The sequence below is a fragment of the Chiloscyllium plagiosum genome, unplaced genomic scaffold, assembly GCF_037043375.1.
Source record: "Chiloscyllium plagiosum isolate Xiang-an unplaced genomic scaffold, Cpla_swu_hap1 HiC_scaffold_14, whole genome shotgun sequence".
Lineage (NCBI taxonomy): Eukaryota > Metazoa > Chordata > Chondrichthyes > Orectolobiformes > Hemiscylliidae > Chiloscyllium > Chiloscyllium plagiosum.
Genome location: NW_028270152.1, coordinates 37,881,920 through 37,905,702, shown reverse-complemented (window position 1 = coordinate 37,905,702; position 23,783 = coordinate 37,881,920). Strand labels below are relative to the sequence as shown.

The following is a 23,783-nucleotide window of genomic DNA, read 5'->3' as shown; positions in this document are numbered from 1 at the left end:
GGTAGATTTTGATATATGTGTAATGTATTTAATACACATTCTGTAATGGTTAAATGATAGTTATTTTGAAAGCAGTAGGCTTTATGCACATTTAATACTCTACTTGATGCTTATGACTTTCGATAAGTGTCTCAACTTCACAAGAATTGGAAATAACTCGAATATTTTAAAATTCCCAAAACTGACCTCATGAACCATACACAAATTATAAAGTTGCTAGTTTCCATGGACTAATTGGAGACTATTGTTTCCTACCAGAATGGCTTTTCAACTTCATATTCTATCATCATTGATTTTTATCTTTTTTTTAATATATCAGAAACGAACACTCTTTTAGCTTTGTTACATATTAATATGGAGGCCAGCAGGTCAAGAAGGCAGCTCACCACCCTTCTTAAGGGAGGAAAGTAGGGATGGCTAATAGGTGCTCGCTGAACCTGTGATGCTTCCATCCTGCAAATAAATTTCACAAAATAAGTTGCTGGTCCCAGATGTTTAGTCAGTGAAGCATGTGGCATATTCTTTTAGTGGTTGCTGGACTTAATTAGCTTCAGAAAATACAAACATTTCTTTTAGAGTGATGTGATCTGTTGCTGTCAGTAATTCCCAATTTCAGACTGAGCGTTTTGCCTGGATGAAACATGACACGATAAATGGCCTCAGGCAAATTTACTATTTGTATGTACCTATTATAAGAACTTCTTCAAGCAATTATCGGAGACTTATTGACTTCTTTTGAAAAGGGGAGGGGATACACTTAACTAGTGTTTTTAAGTAGGAAATCTTACTGTTCTCACTCGGAGATAGTTAATCTTCTGCAGTACAGTTCCAAAGCACCAGTCCCCTTCTGGTACATGCTGTAAGTGATTACACCTCAAGTATCAATCTGTAATTCTGCCATAGGGTCACAGTGGCTGTACCTACATCCTTTGATCATGCTTTGTCACACATACATGTCAGTCTTATGTCTGTGGTCAACAAAAGTCGATCTTATGTCTGTGGTCAGCAAAGTTTTGGAAAGAATTCTGAGGGATAGGATTTATGACTATTTGGCCAAGCATAGTGTGATTAAAGCTGAAAATGTGTTGCTGGAAAAGCGCAGCAGGTCAGGCAGCATCCAGGGAACAGGAGAATCGACGTTTCGGGCATAAGCCCTTCTTCAGGAATGAGGAAAGTTTGTCCAGCAGGCTAAGATAAAAGGTAGGGAGGAGGGACTTGGGGGAGGAGCGTCGGAAATGTGATAGGTGGAAAGAGGTCAAGGTGAGGGTGATAGGTCAGACTGGGGTGAGGGCGGAGAGGTCAGGAAGAAGATTGCAGGTTAGGAAGGCAGTGCTGAATTCGACTGAGACAAGGTGGGGGGAGGGGCAATGAGGAAACTGGTGAAATCCGAGTTCATCCCTTGTGGTTGGAGGGTTCCTAGGTGGAAGATGAGGCGCTCTTCCTCCAACCGTCGTGTTGTTGTGGTCTGGCGATGGAGGAGTCCAAAGACCTGCATATCCTTGGTGGAGTGGGAGGGGGAGTTGAAGGGTTGAGCCACAGGGTGGTCGGGTTGGTTGGTCCGGGTGTCCCAGAGATGTTCTCTGAAACGCTCCGCAAGTAGCCGGCCTGTCTCCCTAATATAGAGGAGGCCACATTGGGTTCAGAGGATGCAATAGATGATGTGTGTGGAGGTGCAGGTGAAGCTGTGGCGGATATGGAAGTTTCCTTTGGGGCCTTGGAGGGAGATGAGGGGGGAGGTGTGGGCGCATGTCTTGCACCTCTTGCGGTTGCAGGGGAAGGTGCCGGGTGTGGAGGTTGGGTTTGTGGGGGGTGTGGATCTGACGAGGGAGTCACGGAGGGAGTGGTCTTTGCGGAATGCTGATAGGGGAGGGGAGGGAAATATATCCTTGCTGGTGGGGTCCGTTTGGAGGTGGCGGAAATGACGGCGGATGATGCGCTGTACATGGAGATTGGTGGGGTGGTAGGTGAGGACCAGTGGGGTTCTGTCCTGGTGGCGGTTGGAGGGGCGGGGCTCAAGGGCGGAGGAGCGGGAAGTGGAAGAGATGCGGTGGAGGGCATCGTCGACCACGTCGGGGGGGAAATTGCGGTCCTTGAAGAAGGAGGCCATCTGGGTTGTACGTTTTTGGAACTGGTCCTCCTGGGAGCAGATGCGGTGGAGTCGAAGGAATTGGGAGAATGGGATGGCGTTTTTACATAGTGTGATTAAAGGCAGTCAGCATGGCTTTGTGACGGGCAGGTCATGCCTCTCAAATCTTATTGAGTTCTTTGAGGAGGTGTCAAGACAGGTCGATGATGGTCAAGCAGTGGATGTGGTGTATCTGGACTTCAGCAAGGCATTTGATAGGGTTTCCCATGGTAGGCTCATTCATAAAGTCAGGAATTATGGGATACAGGGAGATTTGACTATCTGGATTCAGAATTGGCTGACTGACAGAAGGCAGAGAGTAGTTGTAGATGGAAAGTATTCTGCCTGGAGGTTGGTGTTGAGTGGGGTCCCGCAGGGGTCTGTTCTTGGGCCTTTGCTCTTTGTAGTTTTTATAAATGACTTGGATGAGTAAGTTGAGGGGTGGGTTAGTAAATTTGCAGATGACACAAAGGTTGGAGGTGTCGTCGATAGTATAGAGGGCTACTGCAAGCTGCAGTGTGACATAGACAGGATGCAGAGCTGGGCTGAGAAATGGCAGATGGAGTTCAACCTGGATAAATGCGAACTGATGCATTTTGGAAGGTCGAACTCAAATGCTGAATATAGGATTAAAGATAGGATTCTTGTCAGTGTGGAGGAACAAAGGGATCTGGGTGTGCAAGTACATAGATCCCTCAAAGTTGCCACCCAAGTGGATAGGGTTGTTAAGAAAGCATATGATGTTTTGGCTTTCATTAACAGGGGGATCAAGTTTAAGAGCCGCGAGGTTTTGCTGCAGCTCTACAAGTCCCTGGTGAGACCACGCTTGGAATATTGTGTCCAGTTCTGGTCGCTCTACGATAGGAAAGATGTGGAGGCTTTGGAGAGGGTGCAAAGAAGGTTTACCAGGATGCTGCCTGGACTGGAGGGCTTGCCTTATGAAGAAAGGTTGAATAAGCTTGGACTTTTCTCTCTGGAGAGAAGGAGGAAGAGAGGAGACCTGATCAAGATGTACAAAATAATGAGAGGAATAGATAGTCAATAGCTAGAGACTTTTCCCCAGGGCAGGATTGACTGGTAGGAGAAGTCATAGTTTGAAGATATTAGGAGGAAGGTATAAAGGAGACGTCAGAGGTAGGTTCTTTACGCAGAGAGTTGTGAATGCATGGAATGCGTTGCCAGCTGTGGTGGTAGAAGCAGAGTCATTGGGGACATTTAAGCGACTGCTGGACATGCACATGGATAGCAGTGAGTTGAGGGGTGCGTAGGTTAAGTTACTATATTTTACATTAGGATTAAATCTTGGCACAACATCGTGGGCCAAAGGGCCTGTTCTGTGCTGTACGTTTCTATGTTCTATACACTGTCACAATTGTTTTCTGAATATCAACCAGGAGCAGCAATTCTACTCTTTTTGCTCACTTCCTAAATCAGTGGTGCTGAGATCAAATGCTAAATTACTGTTCTGATTAAAATGAGACAAGTCGACATAGACCAAGGCTGAAATGCTGATTTATGTGGAAAACTTATTTTGAAGTGGTTTAAAAGAAGTGTTATTGTACTAATGTTTAGAAGTAAAATTACTCCAAGTACATGAAAGCTAGAGTAAAATTTCACAAATAGGAAAAGTTTTGCAGCAGTAAAAATTTGATATCTATAACACTCTTGAAGTGGTCTATGTTCTATTTAATTAATTTAGCTTTGACCTGGATGCAATAATTTATCGTGTGCAAATTTTATCGAAATCTTGACCTTAAACAATGCAGGTAGTTAATCAAAAAATGCAATGGATCTTTGTAATTCTTCATTGTTATTGCATGTTCATATTCGGCACTCTCATGTTCTGTAATAAACAATTCTGTTGCCGTAAATATAGAGAATCCTTTATTTTAGCCCACTGTGTGTCAGAAAAATAGATGGGCAACTCAAGTAGACCTTTTCTGCCATAATCTGGCAGATTACAAAATTAACATTAGAGATGGCATGAATACCTGCCTGAAGCCAGTGAGCTCTGCTTTAAATATGCAGATGGGGCTGTGCTGACATCCAGTTTGTTATTTTAACCTGAGGCTGGAGAGGCTGAGCAATTATGGCTTTTCCCACGGAATCCTTTTGGCTGCCTTGTCAGAGGTTCCACTTCTAGTTGTGTAATTTGTGCCTGTGATCATCTTCACGGGTCTTCATACTGTCCAGTTTGAATGGCTCAGCAATTGCTTTCCACTGACTTCACGGTAATTTTGATCAATGTTAGTGTTGCTGAGGCCGAACCAGTAAAGTAAGCTGAACCTGCCTCCTCCTGCTCCCGTTCAAGCACAGGTTGGTTTTGTACTCTTCTGTGAATTAAAATCAAATGCACAGAATCACTATATGCCAGGACCTTTTCATGTCAATGCAATTTTATTATTTGTTACAAATAGATTAATTGTAGGGTTGATTAGCTACTGCATTCTTTAAACTATTTGCTTAATTTAAATCTGTTGCAATTTTGAATGATAAAATCTATAAACTAGAAATAGAAGGGTTAACCAGCCAATGCATGGACATGGTCTTAGGCTCAAAAATATTGATAGCATATGCTTATCTGAAGTCTGCTACCATGGCAACAAGGCCTATCAGTTTTCATGAAAAGAATTGGCTACAGACTTCGCTCACTGCGAGCTCCATCAAATGTCTCCTGTTCTTTTATGCAAACATGCATATTTAAAAGACCAAAGTGAATTCACACAAACTGTTAATTGAAGAGCTTCCCTGTTCTGCTTTTAGATAAATTTTAAATTATACATTATTGGAATATCATTTCTCACATAACTATTAAATTCTGGTCTGTTAAAATATAGAATCATGTTTTCAGATTTGAAACCGTATTTGTTTTCGAATTTGTGTCTCCTCGTGCATATAACTGAAATTTGTATTTGTAGAGGCTACAGGGACAAGATGCTGTACTGGCAATGTCTCTGGACTGTTCAACATCATGAATATTCAGGGTTCAAATCCCATCACAGCAATTGGTGGAATTATATTTAATTAATGAACTATTTAGTTAAAACAAAATGCAATTGAATGTTAGTAAGGACCACCTAACATCAACTGGAGACCAAGCATTCTACATTCCTATCTACCCCAAATACTTAGATTCCTTTGCCAAGAAGAATCTAATCTACCTCTGCCTTAAAACTATTTACTGACTCTGCTTCCACATGGAGGCAATGTTCCAAAGTGGCCAAATTCTGAAATCCATATCTGCCCAATTGCGCTTGTAGCAGTTTGTGAGGGAAATGCCTATTACACTTGGTCCTTAACAATCTACCAGAGAGAGAAACAAAACATCTCCCCGTCTCTGCTTTAAAGGGGAAACACTAATCCTTAATAAGTGCCCAGTAGTTCTGGATTCACTCACAACGTTTCCATGTTTACCTTGTCAACATCATTCAGGTTCTTGTACACTTCAATCAAATCAGCCCTCTATTTTCTAGGCTCCAGTGAAAACAAATTGGGCCTGTCCAATCTTTGCCTATGGGACAACCTGCTCAATCCAGGTATCAATATAAACTGCCTCCAATGCATTTGCACCTTTTCTTAAATAAGGAGACCAAAATTTACACAGTATTCAAGATGTGGTCTCAACAATGCCATGACTAACTAAAACCTAGCATCCCGACTTCTATGCTCAATTCGTCTCATTGTAAAGGATAGAGCAGAGCTATCCTTGTTGATGCTGCAGTATTCTCCTTACTTAAATACGGAGCCTTTTGTCAGAATTGTCTTACAGATGAGTCAGTCACAGAATTATACCTGAACAGAAATTGTTCTCGATGCTATCACATCATCCCTGGCTATGTTCTGTTCTATTGGCAGGTCCGACCAAGCAGCTGCAGCAGCACAGTGGTGAATAATTGGGAGGGTTTTCCCTTAGAGTCCTCCACATTAATTTGAACCACATGCGATTTCATGGCATTAGGTGAGACATTGATAGTGAGACCTCCCAATTATGAAGAATGGAGAGTTTGGGACTGTTCTCCTTTGGAGGGAAGAAGGTTAAGAGAATTTCAGATAAAGATTTCAAAATCATGAGCAGTCTGGATAGAGCAGGTGGAGAGAAACTGTCCCTACTTGGAAAAGATGAAGAGTAAGGGGGCAGAGGGTTTAAGTTATTAATAGCAAATGTAGTTTGAGAAAAAACTTTTCCACACAAGTCTGGACTGTATCACCTTGAAATGTGGTGGGGGCAGGTTCAGTTGAGGCATTCATATTGAGGGATGATTGTCTCTATTCAAATAATGTGTAAGGGTACATGGATTATGGCACTAAATTGGAGAGCCATTGCAGACACAGTGGGCCAAATGATTGCTTTCTGTGGTCATTGAATGTTCCCCTTCAGCTGATGAGTTAGTACTCCTTCATGTTGAATATCATTAGAAGCAGTACTCTATTTGATAGGGTCAAGAGTGTGGTACTGGAAAAGCACAGGAGGTTAGGCAGCATCTGTAGAGCAGGAGAATTGACGTTTCAGGCATAAGTCCTTCATCAGCCCTTTACCTGCACCACATTCTCGACTCTGATTTCCAGCATCTGAAGTCCTCACTTTGTTCCTCTATATGACAGGGGCTCAGAATGGTCCTGTGTAATGTCTTTCACTAAGAATGGCTACAGACTGAACTGGCCAAATTCTGAAAGTCCTATCGGCATGATTGGGTTTGCAGCAGTTTGTGAGGGAAATGCCGATTACACTTAGTCCTTACCAATTTACCAGACGCAGATGAAACCATCCACAATAGTATTGATGGTGCGATCCTGAGCGAGTCCTCCACTGTGTGGTGTGGCACTACCACCATGTTGAATGGAATAAATTCAGAACAGACCTACCATCTCGAACTTGGGCATTCGCACAATGCTGTGGGCCATCAGCAGAATTTTATTCAATCACAATGTGTAACCTCTCATCACTCACTGTGTCAATACCATCAAACCAGGGGATGAACTTGGGCTCAGTGAAGAGACCCAGAGGGCATGCAGACATACATAAAAATGAGAGTCAGCCTGGTGAAGCCAGAACACATGCCAAGCACAGGAAGCAGCATGTGATAGAAAAAGTGGAGAGATCCCACAATCATTCCACAACCAGTCATGAATGATGGTGTGCAATTAAATAACTAAGTGAAGGAGGAAGCTCCACCATATCCCTCATCTTCAAAACTCTGCATCTCAGTGGAAAAGTACGTGTGTTGTTGATCTTCAGCCTCTTTCTGAAGTCCCCAGCATCGCAATGCAAATCTTGAACCAGATAGCTTCATGCCATGTGATCACATGAAGGGTTAAAGGTATTTGACAATGCAATGAAAATGGGATCTGTTGACAACCCAGCCATAAAATTGCAGACCTGTGCTCCACAACTAGCTATGCCTCTAGTCAAGTTGTTCCAGTGCAACTACAACGCTAGCAATTATCTGATGAAGTGGAAATTTGCCCAAATATGTCCTGTGTGTAATAAACCAGACAAATCCAATCTTGTCTATTACTGTTGCCAAAATCAAAGTCAGTGACACGTCTTTTTTTAGTGGTCAGGTTGGGAAATCCAAATTGAGGTTGAATTTCTTTTAATCTCAAACATCGGTGAACTTCTGATTGTTCAATGCAACAGTTTTACCTTGAGGTTATTATATTATCCCTTGGGATTTGAACACGTCTTGATTTTTGAGTTTGTCCCTAAAAATGATTTGGCATTGATTGATTGTCATACAGCATGGAAATGGATCCTTTGGTCCATCTCATCTGTGATTTTCAAGTGCAATTGTGGTTTATTTATGAATAGAAATGAGTGCAAAACATATTCTCTTATGATTGTATGGATTTTAAGATAGCAAGTTTATAAGCACAGTTAGTTACATCTTGGCCTTTATTGTTGTTAGTGTGAATTCAGTGATGATAATGCCATTAAATGTCAAGTGGTAATGGTGAGATCCTTGCCTGGGACTAATATGATAAGCAAATTACTTGTCACTTGTCAACCTAACCCTGGATATTTTCCAAGATGCTGCATTTGGACATGGACTGCTTCAGTATCTTAATCACAAATGGTGTTGACTTCGAGCAATAATCAGTGAATATTGGAACAGGAGTAGGCCATTCAGTCTGTCGAGTCTGCTCTGTCATTTTACATAATCATGGATGATCGAACACTTCAGTACCCTTATCCATAGATCCCTGTGACCTTTTGCACCATTGAGAAACAAAGATTTATCAACTTGTCAATTTATCAATTTATTAATACTCCAAGCCTGAATTCCCACTACCCTTTGGGATAGAGAATTCCACAGATTCACAATCTTCTGAGTAAATAAATTTTCATTTCAGTCCCCATTTCTGGCTTGATGATGAAGCAACTGAAAATGGTTGGTCCTCAGATACTATTCTGAGGAACTCCTATAGACACCTCTTTGGGCTGAGACTTTACTGACCTCTAAGAACCATGCTCCAACCTTGTGGGAGATGACTGCCCAATGATATTTAAATACTGGTGAAATTTCATTTAATGGGGTGGCAACCTTTCTACATATTCAGATATTTCACTGTTCTCAGCCTTTCTGAAGGCTGAAGCGGAAGCCGGAACAAAGCAACTTGGCAGCAGACCACACCACTCCAACTGTAACCCACAAGTTTGTAAGCTGGTGAAGTAGTATTTTTCCAGCATAAAATAACTGCCACTTCGTTACATTATTCTCTGTAGCATGTCTGTAAAGTATTGGAAGGTGATCTGAGAATTATGCAGGTGCCATTGGTCATTGTTAGTTGCAGATATCCTTTGAGCAGCTGACACAACTCCATATCTGATTCTCTGCAGATCTGGAGCCTATGAACTCTATTGGTCATAGTTGCTGCAGGTTAGATGTGTTCGGTTCAGTGCAAGGAATCTTAAAATGCTGAGCCAAACTGGGCCCTGTTGGTTGTTGATCACCTAGCTATGCCATCTGCTACGTAAAGCATGATGTGCTGTTACTTATGATGTTTCCTAAAAGTAGTGCCACATTATAACTCATCACTCTTTCATATATCGAGCTTAAGCTATTGCGTCTGCTATCACAGTGTACAATATTAATCATTGGCTCTGCATAGTCTAAACTCTGACAGTGTGAAATAACATGTGTCCTCTGATGAGGATGTAGATGTAAGGATGAAAAGTCATAGACTACCTCTGGCGCAGTCTTAGTAACTTGATATTTTTCATGGAGGAGTTTGTAGGACATTGTCATACTGTTACGACACAATAGTGAGCCCTTTTGTTTATTAAATCAAATATCCTGGAAAAGCTCACCTCGCCTCGTAATCTGTTAAAATATGAGTGACCGAGAACTCTCAAATTCCACTATTTAAAGAAAATAAATTCAATTTAATTTTAAACTCTAAAAGTAAACATTAAACAGCCACTCTTAACTATTTATTATCTGCCTCCAACTCTATAACAAGATACTGTTCCAATAAAGCACTTATTAAAATTACATCAACTTAATTTTAAAACCATACAGCAGCTGTCGTCTGCAGTGCTTGTCTTCTTTCAATTGAATATCTCACTGGGTCGTCGTATGTCTTTTTACTGTGAAGCTATTTCATGTGAAAAAGATACCTTTGATAGAGGGTCTTTTAATCTTTCAGGTCTCTCCCTGTCTCGGCAGTTACTCTCTCGATGGCAGTTACTGTCTGACTTTCAAAATGCCTGCTTTTTTAATACCCTCAACACCGGTCATCTCATTGGTTCAATGTTGGCATAACAATAAATTCAAACACGATTGGGTTTTAGTATCCTGGGGCATAATTTAAACTGGATAAAATCAAATTGTTGTCAAAACAGCAACCAACTCAGGTATCTATTTTACAACCAAATGTTAAATATTTTCAATTTTCTAGTAACTGAGATTGCTAGCTGATCATCATAGGTGCTTGAGACCTCAGTTCAGAACAGCATTCACTCTCTCTTAAAGATACAGTAGATGCCTTCAACTTCATAACAATACTAACAAAATTTATTTTAGAACAAAAGTTGGCATAGGGTATTTAAAACCTAAACTGGCTGTTTCAAAACAAAAGGTGGATATGTTTTTAAAACGTTGATAAGGGTCTTCAATGCCTTTTCAACTAATCTGATTGTCAAATTCATTTTCTTGTAATCCTTGATATCCATGTAATGCAAGCATATGTGTCATTCAGTGGCAGCATTAGTGCTAGGAAATCACAAGGGCAAAGTTACATTGATGTATTTTAATTTAAGCATCTGTACAACTCCCAAAATGCATGCATTGCACAAAATGGATTGAGATTTAGATTTTTGCTCCATTTTCAAATGAGGTTTGTCCAGTTCCTGAAAGTTGCCACCCAGGTGGATAGTGCTGTTCAGAAGACATACAATGTGTTAGGTTTCATTCATAGAGGGATTGAGTTCTGAAGCCGCAATGTAATGCTGCACTATACAAAACGCTGGTGTGGCCACACTTGGAATATTGTGTACAGTTCTGGACCCCATATTTTGGGAAGGATGTGGAAGCATTGGAAAAGGTCCAGAGGAGATTTACCAGGATGTTGCCTGGTCTGGAGGGAAGGTCTTATGAGGAAAAGCTGAGAGACTTCCTTCTTTTCTCATTGAAAAGAAGAAGGCTAAGAGGGGATTTGATAGAGACATACAAGATGATCAGAGGATTAGATAGGGTAGACAGTGAAAGTCTTTTTCCTAGGACGATGACGTCAGCTTGTACGAGGAGGCATAACTACAAATTGAGGGGTGATAGATTTAAGACAGATGTCAGAGGCAGCTTCTTTACGCAAAGAGTGGTAAGGACGTGGAATGCCCTACCTGCTAATGTAGTCAACTCAGCCACATTAGGGAGATTTAAACAATCCTTAGATAAGCACATGGATGATTTTGGGCGAGTGTAGGGGGACGAGCTGAGAATAGTTCACAGGTCAGCGCAACATCAAGGGCTGAAGGGCCTGGTTCTGCGCTGTATTGTTCTATGTTCTATTTATACCTCTTTAATTGAGAAAGACAAATCAATGTATGCCATCTTGTCAGAGCCATGCAGTATCATGTCAATAGTCAGCAAAATGTCATGTGCCAGATTATTGATTTTGAAAGATGAAGTGCATTACAACTTTCAAAATGTTACTATGCTTGTTGTACTTTTAAATTGAATACTTCTAACTCTTGAGTTGAATATTTCTTTCATTTTATACTGGATTAAATTGTAATGAATTTCTGAAATGTTTTGGAACCCAACATTGCAAGAAATACGATGCAATGTTTTGGAAGGTTCTCCCCACCCCATAACAATTAACATCCATAAAATTCTGTTGAAGGAAGAGTGTATGTTGAAACGTTTTGGAAAGACTCTGGCAGGGGTGAGGGTGGGGGTGGAAAATGAGGATTCAAAATGCATTGCTTACATTTTCTTGTGGCTTTCTTGTCAAAATACTGACCTCCAGGTTACTATTCAAGTTTGAGCCCTACCCTGTCTTCAGTTGCCTGATGTTGAACTTCAGTCTTGTTTAACCTTTGGTCTGATTTGCTTTCACATCAATCAGCAATCATGGCTTGGGGAACCTTGTTTTTGCTTCAGAACTTAAAAGACACTTGAGCTGGACATGGGAGTATTATCTGCATTGCTGGAATTCAAATCCAAGTCTGCCTCTTGATGGGACTCTCATATTGCAAATATGATGAGACCCCAGATTTGTATCTAAATGTATGATTGAAGTGAGAACTGAAAGAACTGTGGATGCTGGAAATCACAAACAAAAATAGAAATTGCCGGAAAAGCTCAGCAGGTCTGGCAACATCTGTGGAGAGAAATCAGAGGTAATATTTTGGGGTGTGTGTGTGTGTGAGATGCACAGACATTGAGGGAAACTTAGCATAAAACAACTTTGAAATAAAAGCATAAAATGCTTCCGGTGCTCAATGTTATGGCAGGATATGTAGTGAGAAACAGAGTGTTAACATTTCAGCTTTATACCTTTGCATTGGAACTTGCAAGAATTAAAGTCATAGAGATGTATACCACAGAAACAGAACTTTTGATCCAACTTGTCTAGGCTGACCAGATATTCTCAATAAATCTAGTCCTATTTGCCAGCATTTGGCCCACACCCCTCAAAGGGTGCCATGGTGGCACATTGGTTCGCACTGCTGCCTCACAGCACCAGGGTCCCAGGTTTGATTCCAGTCTCTGGTGACTGTCTGCGTGGAGTTTGCACATTCTCCCCGTGTCTGTGTGGGTTTCCTCTGGGTGCTCTGGTTTCATCCCACAATCTAAAGATGTGCAGGTTAGGTGAAATGGCTGTGCTAAATTGCCAGTGGTGTTCCAGGGTGTATAGGTTAGGTGCATGAAGCATGCGTAAATGTAGGGGAATGGGTTTGGTTGGGATACTCTTTGGCGGGTTGGTGTGGACTTGATTCCTGTTTCCACACAGTAGGCACTCTAATTCTAATAATGAAACCCTTCCTGTATATATACCCATCCAGATGCCTTCTAAATGTTGTAATTGTACTAGCCTCCACCACTTCCTTTGGCAGCTCATTCCATGCATGTACCACCCTCTGCATGGAACGATTTGCCCCTTAGGTCCCTTTTTAAATCTTTCCCCACTCATCTTAAATCTATGCTTTCCAGTTTTTGACTCTGCTACCCCAGGAAAAAGACCTTGTCTGTGGCCTCCTGTGATTTTTATAAACCTCTATAAGGTCACCCCTGTGCCTCTGACGCTCCAGGGAAACAGCCCCAGCCTATTCAGTCTCTCCCTTTAGCTCAAACCCTCCAACCCTGGCAATGCCATTGTAAATCTTCTCTGAGCCCTTTCAAGTTTCACAACATGGTTCCTATAGCTGGGAGACCAGAATTGCACACAATATTTCAACAGTTGGCCTAACTAATGCCCTGTGTATATGCAACATGACCTCCCAACCCCTATATTCAATGCACTGACCAATAAAGGAAAGCATTACAAGTGCTTTCTTCATTATCCTATCTACCTGCAACTCCGTTTTCAAGGAACCATGAACCTGCACTCCAAGGTCTCTTTACTCAGCAACGCTCCCCAGGAACGTACCATTAAGTGTATAAATTCTGCCCTTTCCAAAGTGCAACACCTCACATTTATCTAAATTAAACTGCATCTGCCACTCCTTGGCCCATTGACCCATTTAATCGAGATCCCATTGTACTCTGAGGTAACATTCTTTGCTGACCATCGCAACTCCAGTTTTAGTGTCATCTGAAAACTTACTAACCATTCCTCCTATGTTCACATCCAAATAATTTACATAAATGATGAAAATTAGTGGACCCAGCACCGATCCTTGTGGCACTCCACTCGTCACAGGTCTCCAATCTGAAAAGCAGCCCTCCACTACCACCCTCTGTCTTCAACCTTCGAGCCAGTTCTGTATTCAAATGGCTAGCTCTCCTGGTTTCCATACAATCTAACTTTGCTGACCAGTCTACCATGTAGAACTATGTCGAATGCATTACTGAAGTCGATACAGATCACGTCCACCGCTCTGCCCTCATAAATCCTCTTTGTTACATCTTCAAAATAATCAAGTTTGTGAGACATGATTTCCCATACACAAAGCCATGTTGACTATCCCTAATCAGTCCTTGCCTTTCCAAATACATGTTAATCCTGTCCCTCAGGATTCCCTCCAACAACTTGTCCACCACTGATATCAGGCTCACCGATATATAATTCCCTGCCTTTTCCTTATCATCTTTCTTAAACAGTGGCACTAGAATAGCCAACCTCCAGTCTTCCGGCACCTCATCTGTGACTGTCAATGATACAAATACCTCGGCAGGCAGCCCAGCAATCACTTCCCCAGCTTCCCACAGAGGTCGAGGGTACACCTGATCAGGACCCAGGGATTTATCCACCTTTGTGTTTTAAGATGTTCAGCACTACAACCTCTATAATGTGGACATTTTTGAAGATGTCGCTATTTAACTCCCCACATTCTACATTTTCCATGTCCTGCTCCACAGTAAATACTCTTGCAAAATACTTCTTTAGTATCTCTCCCATCTCCTGCAGCTCCACACAAAGGCCGCCTTGCTAATCTCTGAAGGACCGTATTTGCTCCCTAGTTACCCTTTTGTCCTTAATATATTCATAAAAACCCTTTGGATCCTCCTATAACTTTATTTACCAAAGCTATCTCATGTCCACGTTTTGCCCTCCTGATTTCCCTCTTAAGTGTATTCCTACTGCCTTTATACTTCTGTAAAGATTCACTCGATCTGTCCTGTCCATACCTGACAGATACTTCTTTCTTTGTCTTGACTAAAACCTCAATTTGTCTCATCATCCAGCATTCCCTCTACCTATCAGCCTTGTTTTTCATCCTATCAGGAATATACTGTTTCTGACTCTCATCTCATTTCTGAAGGCTTCCCATTTTCTAGCTGTCCCTTTTCCTGCAAATGTCTGCCCCCAATCAGTTTTTGAATGTTCTTGTCTAATACTGTCAAAATTAGTCTTCCTCCAATTTAGAACTTCAACTTTTAGATATGGTCTGTCCTTTTCCATCATTACTTTAAAACTAATAGAATTATGGTCACGGTCTCCAAAGTGCTCCTCCACTGACACCTCAGTCATCTGCTTACTCTTATTTCTGAGGAGTAGGTCAAGTTTTGCACCTTCTCTAATGGGTACATCCACATACTGAATCAGAAAATTTTCTTGTACACGCTTAGCAAGTTCTTTTTCATGCAAGCCTTTAACACTATGGCAGTCCTTGCGGCACACCACTTGCCCGACAACTTGCTCACCACTCAGGCTCATCGGTCTATAGTTCCCTGGCTTTTCCTGATTACCTTTTATGTTTGCAAAGTTAAAGTCCCCTACCATAACCACCCTATTAATCTTACAGATAACAGATCTCCTAACATTTGTTTCTCAATTTCCTGCTGTCTATGCTGGGGGGTGGGGGGGGGAAGGACCATAGTACAATTCTAATAATGTGATTATCCCTTTCTTCTTTGGGTGGAACTGAGAAATAACTTTGCTGGAACATATTCACAGGAATATCCTCTCGAAACAATCATAATGTTATCCCAAATCAAAAATGCCACTCCCCCCCCCCCCCCCCCCCCCACCTTCCATCCTTCCTTTAGTGTCTACACTCTGGAACATTTAAGCTGCCAGTCCTGTCCATCCCTGAGTCACGTTTCTATAATTGATATGATATCCCAGTCCCATGTTCCTAACCATGTCCAGAGTTCATCTGCCTTACCTGTTAGGCCTTTTGTATTGAAATAAATGCACTTTAATTTATCAGTCCGACCTTGTTTTGTGCATTGTTCCTGCCAGCCCTTACTGTTTGGCTTGCTCCTTTTCCCAGTGGTGCCTGTCTCAGATTGATCTCCTTCCTCACTATCTCCATAGTCCACAGACAGACACACACACACTTCCTTTCGCTCTCTCGCTCTCACTCATACTTGCAAAAATCCTCCTGAATCCCCCTGTCAGTATATTAATCCCCTTCTGATTCAGGTTGAATCTGTCCTTTTAATGCAAGTCACTTCTACCCCAGAAGAAATTCCAATGATCTGAGATATCATTGATCTTCGCTCCAGGGAGGCAACACAACATTCTAATGTTTCGCTGTTGGCCTCAGAGACTTCTATCTCTGCCTCTGACTGGGGCGTCTCCTATCACAACCAATTCCTTGGACCTGCCATACCCCTTGTTACATTAGAGACAGTCTTGGTACCAGAAACATGGCTGTAGGTACTACATTCTCCATAACCCCTTACATTTTTCAAAACAGCATACTTGTTTGAGATGGGGATAGCCACAGGATACTGCTGCATGACTTGCCTACCCGTCTGGACTTTCCTGGAGGTAACCCATCTACCTGACTATATCTGTGGTTTTTCTCCTTTCCTGTAACTGCCATCCATCACACCTGCTAGCCTCTGTAAATTCCTTATTGCCTGTAACTGCTGCTATAACCAATCCAATAGGATTCATGACCTTCCTGTAGGCATATTCAAAAATAAGATGGAAACACTTCCTAACCACCCACATTCAACAGGAAGAGCACGTCACTCTACCATCTTTCCACTTTAACAATCAAGAGATCCAGAAAATAGCACAGTCTTGCTGCTCTAAAACCGCTGCTGCAGGCTAACTTCGTACCTATGTTTTGTATTTTTAAATTTTAATCACGAGACAGATCTCAATAAAACATATAATCCAAAAACAGAACCCACTCCACTCACTATTGTAGATTTACCACAATAAAACTAATAAGTTAACATTTACAAACTATCCACTGAGCTGCTCCCCTGCTGTGAGCTCTCCCACACAGGTGTCTCCAAGGTCAGCTGTAAATTTTGCAGTTTGTTCATTTTTCTTAGACACACTCCGATGTCCAGAGATACTTGAAAATCAAACAGCAGAGGCAGCAGTTGTGCGGATTCACTGCTGGGTCAGACAGCAGTGTCAGATTTTTTTCTCATTTGAATCACTTCCACTGTTGTCTCTGCCTTTGATGTAAAAGTTTCGATGGGACAAGGAGGAAGGTTTCTGATAGGGTGAAAGTCACCAGCGATTGAGCGACATGAGCTAGTTTTCCAAATCTAAAGCAAATGGTGGGGAAGCAAGAAAAGAAGCAAAACTTGCCAGGAATAGGTGGACTGCTGATAGCAATAAAAAAAGGGGAAAACCAAAATGTGCAAAGAAAAGAAAACAATTATCAAGAGATTATGGCAGGAAATGATTCAACTCTTTTCATTTGAGAAGGCTGTGAAGTACACAATTGAAAGATGAGGCACTGTTCTTCAAGCTGCGGTTGAACTTCACTGCAGCAGGGCAGTGGCCAAAGATGGAGATGACCGAGTGAGAATAAGGTGGTGTATTAAAATGTCAGGTCACCAAAAGCATGGTGTCATGCTTGCATGGTCTGATGGAAGCTGTTCCACAAAGCAGTCAACCAATCTCTTCTGGGTCTTCCATTGCAGAGGAGACAACATTTTGAACGCCAAATGCTAGATTGGAAGAAATACACGTAAGTCACCGCTTCACCTGGAAGGAATGTCTGTGGCCTTGGATGCTGAGGCGTGAGCTGTTTAAAAGGCTCATCTCAGTGTTTGCTTGAAAATGTGTCATGGGCAGGAGTGGACCCCAGGGTGTTATGGATGTATGATCCCTTAGGAATGCTGGGAAAAAAGGGAGGGGTAGATGCTGGAGATGGTGGAAATAACAAATTGGTTAGTTGAATGATGGTGGGTGCAAAGTGAGGACGCTTGACATCCGTATCACAGTTCTGGATGAGGGGGAAGGGTTTGAGCACAAAAGTATGAGAAATGTCAATTGTGGTCAAGTGTCTAGTTAACTATGAGGGTAGGGGGGTGGTGTAAGTTAATCCTTGGTTAAGGAGGAAATGATATTTCAGACATGCTATTGTGAAAGGTTGCATAATCAGAACTGATGCAATGGAGATGGCAGAACTGGGAGAAAGGAGTGGAACCCTTACAGGGTGTGGAGTTTAAGGAAATGGACTAACGGTAACTGTGGGAATCTCTGAGCTTATAATGAATATTACATAGCCTATTTTCCCAGTTCTGATGAAAGATCACAGACCTGAAATGTTAACTCTTTTTTGTTTCCTTCCAGAAATATTGCCATGACCTGCTACAAATTTGTGAGCTTTGTCTGTTTTTATTTCAGACTTTCCAGCATCAGTACTGTTATCATTGTTCAGTGTCCTTTAATTCTGACCTATCTTGGCACAACCACCTGATGAAGGAGCGGTGCTCTGAAAGCTAAGGCTTCCAAATAAACCTGTTGGACTATAACCTGGTGTTGTGTGATTTATAACTTTAACACACTGTCACCCCACTTCTGCCCACATAGTCACAAGGTAGAGGCCAAAATGTAGTAATTTTATAGGTCAGTTTGAGAAAAAAAGGTGTCTGGATAATTTCCTGTCCAATTGCTAATGATAATCAAGTAAGTTCCTGGAGACCAGTGACACAAACCTCAATAATCCACTGTTCTTGTTTTGTTGATGTGTTTGTTGCAAATGATGTTTTGCTGTTTTCACTTCAATGGCTGATCGATTTAGAATAGAGATTTTTTTTAATGTTGTGGCATATGATTACAGCAGTAGTAAATTAGAAATTGTAATTTTGTTTTCTGCCTTAGGATACCAAGATTGCCTCACTGGAGAGAAATATTAGGGATTTAGAGGATGAAATTCAAATGCTGAAGACCAATGGAGCTCTGAGTACTGAAGACCGGGAAGAAGAGCTTAAACAGATGGAAGTTTACAAGAGTCATTCAAAGTTCATGAAAAATAAGGTGATTATTGTTTTTGGATAGGTGTAAGATTTCTAAGTGATCATATGAGCAAGTACCATGTTGAGTCCTTCAGATAGTTAGTTAGAAAAGTGACCAGGAGTCCATTTTTACTTAGTTTTTGATATGTTCATGAAGTGAAATATTCCAAATGCTTATATTCTAACCTTGTGCCAACCTTCTAACACCCGACCAGTGTAAATAAGTGTCTCTTTATACTCTTTCAAAAAAAACAAATGTACTTGAAAATCAAATTACCTTATGAACAGAGGTACTGGCCCTTTAATGGGCCAAATTTTAAAGCAAATGTACAATTTAAATTAAGATATTTTGGGGAGAGATTATATCTATCAGTCATGGAAGCCATGAAGCTTACTGGTGGAAACAACATGCTCCCACTCCTCTGCCACCCTTGCATGAACGTAACTATGGAAGAGAAGTAGGTATCTATGATAGAGTAATGATCCTCTCCACAGCCTGCTGTCTAGTCCTGTTAATGGCCATATTAATTAGACCCAGGAGCAGACCCCTGTGGAGGTGCTCCAATGTGTTTGCCCCTATTTTACACTGGGTGGCCAAATTTGAGGGTGGTTTTGAAGTTCGGGCAAAACTTGTGGAGCAACCCCCTTGCAAAAGTGAATTAAGGGCTACAGTCCAGCACAACCTACACGTGCATGGTGCACAGACTTCCTCGATGCTGCACAAAAGCACAGGGCGCCTGGGGCATCCATAAACTCTCCTAACCTCCTCCTCACTGTGTGCAACTGCCTCCATGCCAGATCCCTGATGGTAAAGAGGAAGCTACCTGTGTAGCATGCCCTTATGTGTATCTTTTTACTCTTTTAAAAAAGAACAAGTGAACAAACTTAATAGTGAAAGGTGCCTTAAAATGGCTCTGATACAAAAATCAAAACTTGTAAAAACAAAGTTTTAAATTTCACTGAAGTTTGAGTAGGAACAATGCCCTCCAGCCTCGCTGAGACCCGCCAGTTAGGGAGGGCCTCAAATGTGACAGTAGACACTGCATGCGCCCTCCTGAAGGACATCTGATGCAGATCTAATTAAAAAGAGTGGCAGGTAATTAGGACTAACAATCCATTCCATGATCTACTGGTTGGACCTGCCCATGAGGAGGTCTGTCTGTGCTCCTGTGCACAAGGGGGCCAAAGGTTGGGCATATGAGACTAAAATACATAAAGACATTGAGCATTAACTTCCTCAAATAGTGAAAAGTGGACTGCAATCTCTCTCATATCTGCATGCATGTGAATGGACTCCTCAAGACTGTGAAAAGGCAGGTGGTTTGGGATTCTGTGAACCATTTTAAATGTTTATCACACAGGACTGCTGCATAAAGCATTCCCAAGACCAAATTCCTGATGGCAAGAGCAATGGCTTCTGTCCGGAGACTCCTCATAGTCATACAGCATGGAAGCAGACCCTTGAGTCCAACTTGTCCATGCCAATCAGGTTTCCCAAACTGACCTCGTTATGTTCACCAATGTTTGGCCCATGTCCCTCTAAATCTTTCCTATCCATTATTTGTCAAATGTCTTTTAAATGTTGCAATTGTACCTGCATCTACCACTTACTGTGGCAGCTCATTCCCTTCACGCACGACTCTCTGTGAAAACATTGTCCCTCAGGACCCTCTCACCTTAAAACTATGCCTGCTTGTAAACTATAAACTTCTATAAGGTCACCTCTTGGCCTCCTACCTTCCAGTTAAAAATGGTTGCACCTAATTCAGCCTCTCCTTATACCTCAAAACATCTTGTAAATTTTTTCTATATCCTTTCTGTACTGTGTACAGTTCTGGTTGCCACATTATCAAAAGGATGTGGACACTTTGGAGAGGTGCAGAGAAGGTTTACGAGGATGTTGCCTGGTATGGTAGGTGCTAGCTATGAAGAGGGGTTGAGTAGGTTAGGTTTGTTTTCATTAGAAAAAAGGAGGGGAGACCCTGATTGAGGTTAACAAAATCATGAAGGGTATAGACAGGGTGGATAGAGACAAGCTTTTTCCCAGGGTGAAGAATTCAATAACGAGAAGTCACGGTTTCAAGATGAGAGGTGGAAAGTTTAAGGGATACTCGCGGCAAGTATTTCACACAGAGGGTGGTGGGCATTTGGAACACGTTGCCAGCAGAGGTGGTAGAGGCAGGCACAGTAGATTCATTTAAGATGCGTCTAGACAGATGCACGCGTAAGTGGGGAGCAGAAGGATACATGTACTTAGGAATTGGACGACAGGTTTAGACAGTAGATTTGGATCAGCCTAGGCTTGAAAGGCCGAAGGGCCTGTTCCTGGGCTGTAAATTTTCTTTGTTCTTTGTTCTTTCTAGTTTAACAACATGCTTCCTAGAGCAGGGTGACTAGAATTGTATGCAGTACTCCAAAAGTGCCCTCACCAATATCTTGAGCCCTGCAACATGATGTACCAATGCCGATACTCAGTGCCCTGACCAATGAAGGCAAGTTGCCAAATGTCACCTTCACCACCCTGTCTACCTGCAACGTAATGTTCAAGAAACAATGAACCAGCACCTCTCTGTCCCTTTGTTCAACGGGACTCTAAGTGTGACATTTGATGATAAACCAGCCATTGAATTTATTAAGAAACCTGGTTGATGGATTGTTGTTTAAAACTGTCAGACGATATTTAATTAGTCATCCTGGTAACCAGAATAATTATTTTTATTTTATGTTGTGACCAACAGAGTAGTGTGACCAGAACAAAAATGGAAGTTTGAAGCCAAGCAAAGCCATGGTTTCATTGTGGATGGGTTTTTCAAATAATTGGGAAAGGATAAAATGATATTTGCCAGGTTTTTTGTGCATTATTATATCAAAATGGCTGTGGCTGGTGCAGAGAGATTTTCCTTGAGAACAATTTTCAAAGAATAAACAAAATTTATAAGGAGATCTCTGTTATTTATGTGGATAATAGGGTTGTAATGGTAGGGGATTTTAAGTTTTCAAATATAGTCTGGGACTGCCATAGTGTTAAGGGATTGGATGCGGGGGAATTTAAGTGAGTACAAGAAAATTTTCTTGTTCAGTATGTGGATGTACCTACTAGAGAAGGAGCAAAACTTGACCTTCTCTTGGGAAATAAGGCAGGGCAGGTGAGTGAGGTGTCAGTGGGGGAGTGCTTTGGGGTCAGCGAATATAATTCTATTACTTTTAAAATAGAGATGGAAAAGGATAGACCAGATCTAAAAGTTGAAGTTCTAACTTGGAGGAAGTTGCCAAAATGTATTAGGCAAGAACTTGCAGAAGTTGATTGGAGGCGACTATTTGCTTAAAGAGATGGCTGGAAAATGGGAGGCCTTCAAAAATGACATAGCGAGAGTCCACAGATGGTCTGTTCCTGTTAGGGTGAAGGGCAAGATGGATGACTAGAGAAATTGAGGCTCTCATCAAGAGAAAGAAGGCATATGTCAGGTATAGACAGCTAGGATTAAGTGACTCTCTAGAAGAATATAAGGGCAGTAGGAGTATCCTCAAGGGGGAAATCATGAGGCAAAAAAGGAACATGAGATAGATTTGGCAAATAGGGTGAAGGAGAATCCAAAGAGATTCTATAAATGCATTACGAACAAAAGAGTGACCAGAGAGAGAGAGTAGGGTCTCTTAAAGATGTACAAAGCTGCTTGTGTGTGGAACCGCAGGGAAAGGGTAACATAGTAGTTGAGAATTTTGCATGAGTGTTTACTGTGGAGATGTTTGAGAAATAGTGATATTTCAAAAAGCATCCATATTATAGAAGAGGAGGTGCTGGATGTCTCAAAATGCATAAAAGTAGGCAAATATCTGGGACCTGATCAGGTGTATCCCAGAGCTTTGTGGGATGTTAGGAAAGTGATTGCTGGGCACCTTGCTGCAATATTTGTATTACCGATAGTCAAGGGTAAGGTGCTGGAAGACAGGAGGTTGGCTAACGTCGTGCCACTATTTAAGAAGGGTGGTGAGGAAAAGCCAGGGAACTATAGATCGGTGAACCTGATCTCAGTGGTGGGTAAGTTGCTAGAGGGGATTATGAGGGATAGGTTTTACATATACAGTATTTGGAAAGGAAAGGACTGATTAGGGATAGTCAACATGGCTTTGTGCATGGAAATTGTGTCTCACTAACTTGATCAAGTTTTTTGAAGAAGTAACGAAGATGATTGAGGGCAGAGTGGTAGGTGTGATCTATATGGACTTCAGTAAAGCATTTGAAAGGTTCCACATGGTAGACTGGGGTTAGCAAGGTTAGATCACAGGGAATCCAGGGAGAACTAACCATTTGGATACAAAACTGGCTCAATGGTAGAAGGTAGAGGGTGGTTATGGAGGAGACTTTTTAGACTGGAGATCTGTGACCAGTAGTGTGCCACGATGAATGATGGTGGGTCCACTGTTTTTCATCATTTGTATAAATGATGTGGATGTGAGTATAAGATTAATAGTTAGTAAGTTTGCAGATGACACCAAAATTAGAAGTTTAGACAGCAAAGAAAGTGACCTCAGAGTTAAACCGGATCTTGATCAGATGGGCAAGTGGGCCGAGAAGTGGTAGTTGGATTTTAGTTTACATGTGTGGTGTTGCATTTTGGAAAGGCAAATCAGGGCAGGACTTAGACACTTAATGGTAAGGTCCTGGGGAGTGTTACTGAACAAAGCAGGATCATAGTTCCTAGAAGGTAGAGTCACAGGTAGTTAGGATAGTGAAGAAGGCATTTAGTATGCTTGCCTTTATTAGTTGGTACGTTGAGTATGGGAGTTGGGATGTCATGTTGCAGCTGTATGGGCCATTGGTTAGGCCACATTTGGAATATTGTATGCAGTTCTGGTCTCCCTGCTATTGGAAAGATGATGTTCAACTTGAAAGGGTTCATGAAAGATTTACAAGAATGTTGCCAAGGTTGGAGGGTTGAGCCAAGGCTGTTTTACGTGGAGCATTGGAAGCTGAGGGGTGACTTTTATAGAGGTTTATAAAATGATGAGGTGCATGTATAGGTTAATAGCCAAGGTCTTTTTTCCCAGGGTAGGAGAGACCAAAACTATTGGGCATAGGTTTAAAGTGAGAGGGGCAAGATTTAAAAGGGATGTAAGGGACAACTTTTCACTTAGAGGGTGGTGTGTTTATGGAATGAGCTGTCAGAGGAGGTGGTAGAGGAGGTATTAGCAATTGCAACATTTAAAAGGATTCTGGATGGGTACATGGATAGGAAGGGTTTCGAGGTATATGGGCCAAATGCTGGCAAATTGGTCTCTATATATTTCGGATATCTGGTCAGCATGGATGAGTTGGGTCGAAGGGTCTGTTT

General features: G+C 41.7%; 1 protein-coding gene across 10 annotated transcripts in view; it reads left to right on the top strand.

Annotated features, from left to right (window-relative positions):
- erc2 (ELKS/RAB6-interacting/CAST family member 2) overlaps positions 1-23,783 on the top strand; it is an 846,554-nt gene that overhangs the window by 229,054 nt on the left and 593,717 nt on the right. For all 10 annotated transcript variants that reach the window (XM_087994311.1, XM_087994312.1, XM_087994315.1 and 7 more), the window contains one exon: positions 18,317-18,472. In XM_087994311.1, coding sequence (XP_087850437.1) covers positions 18,317-18,472 — 156 coding nt within the window. The remainder of the gene's footprint in view (positions 1-18,316; positions 18,473-23,783) is intronic.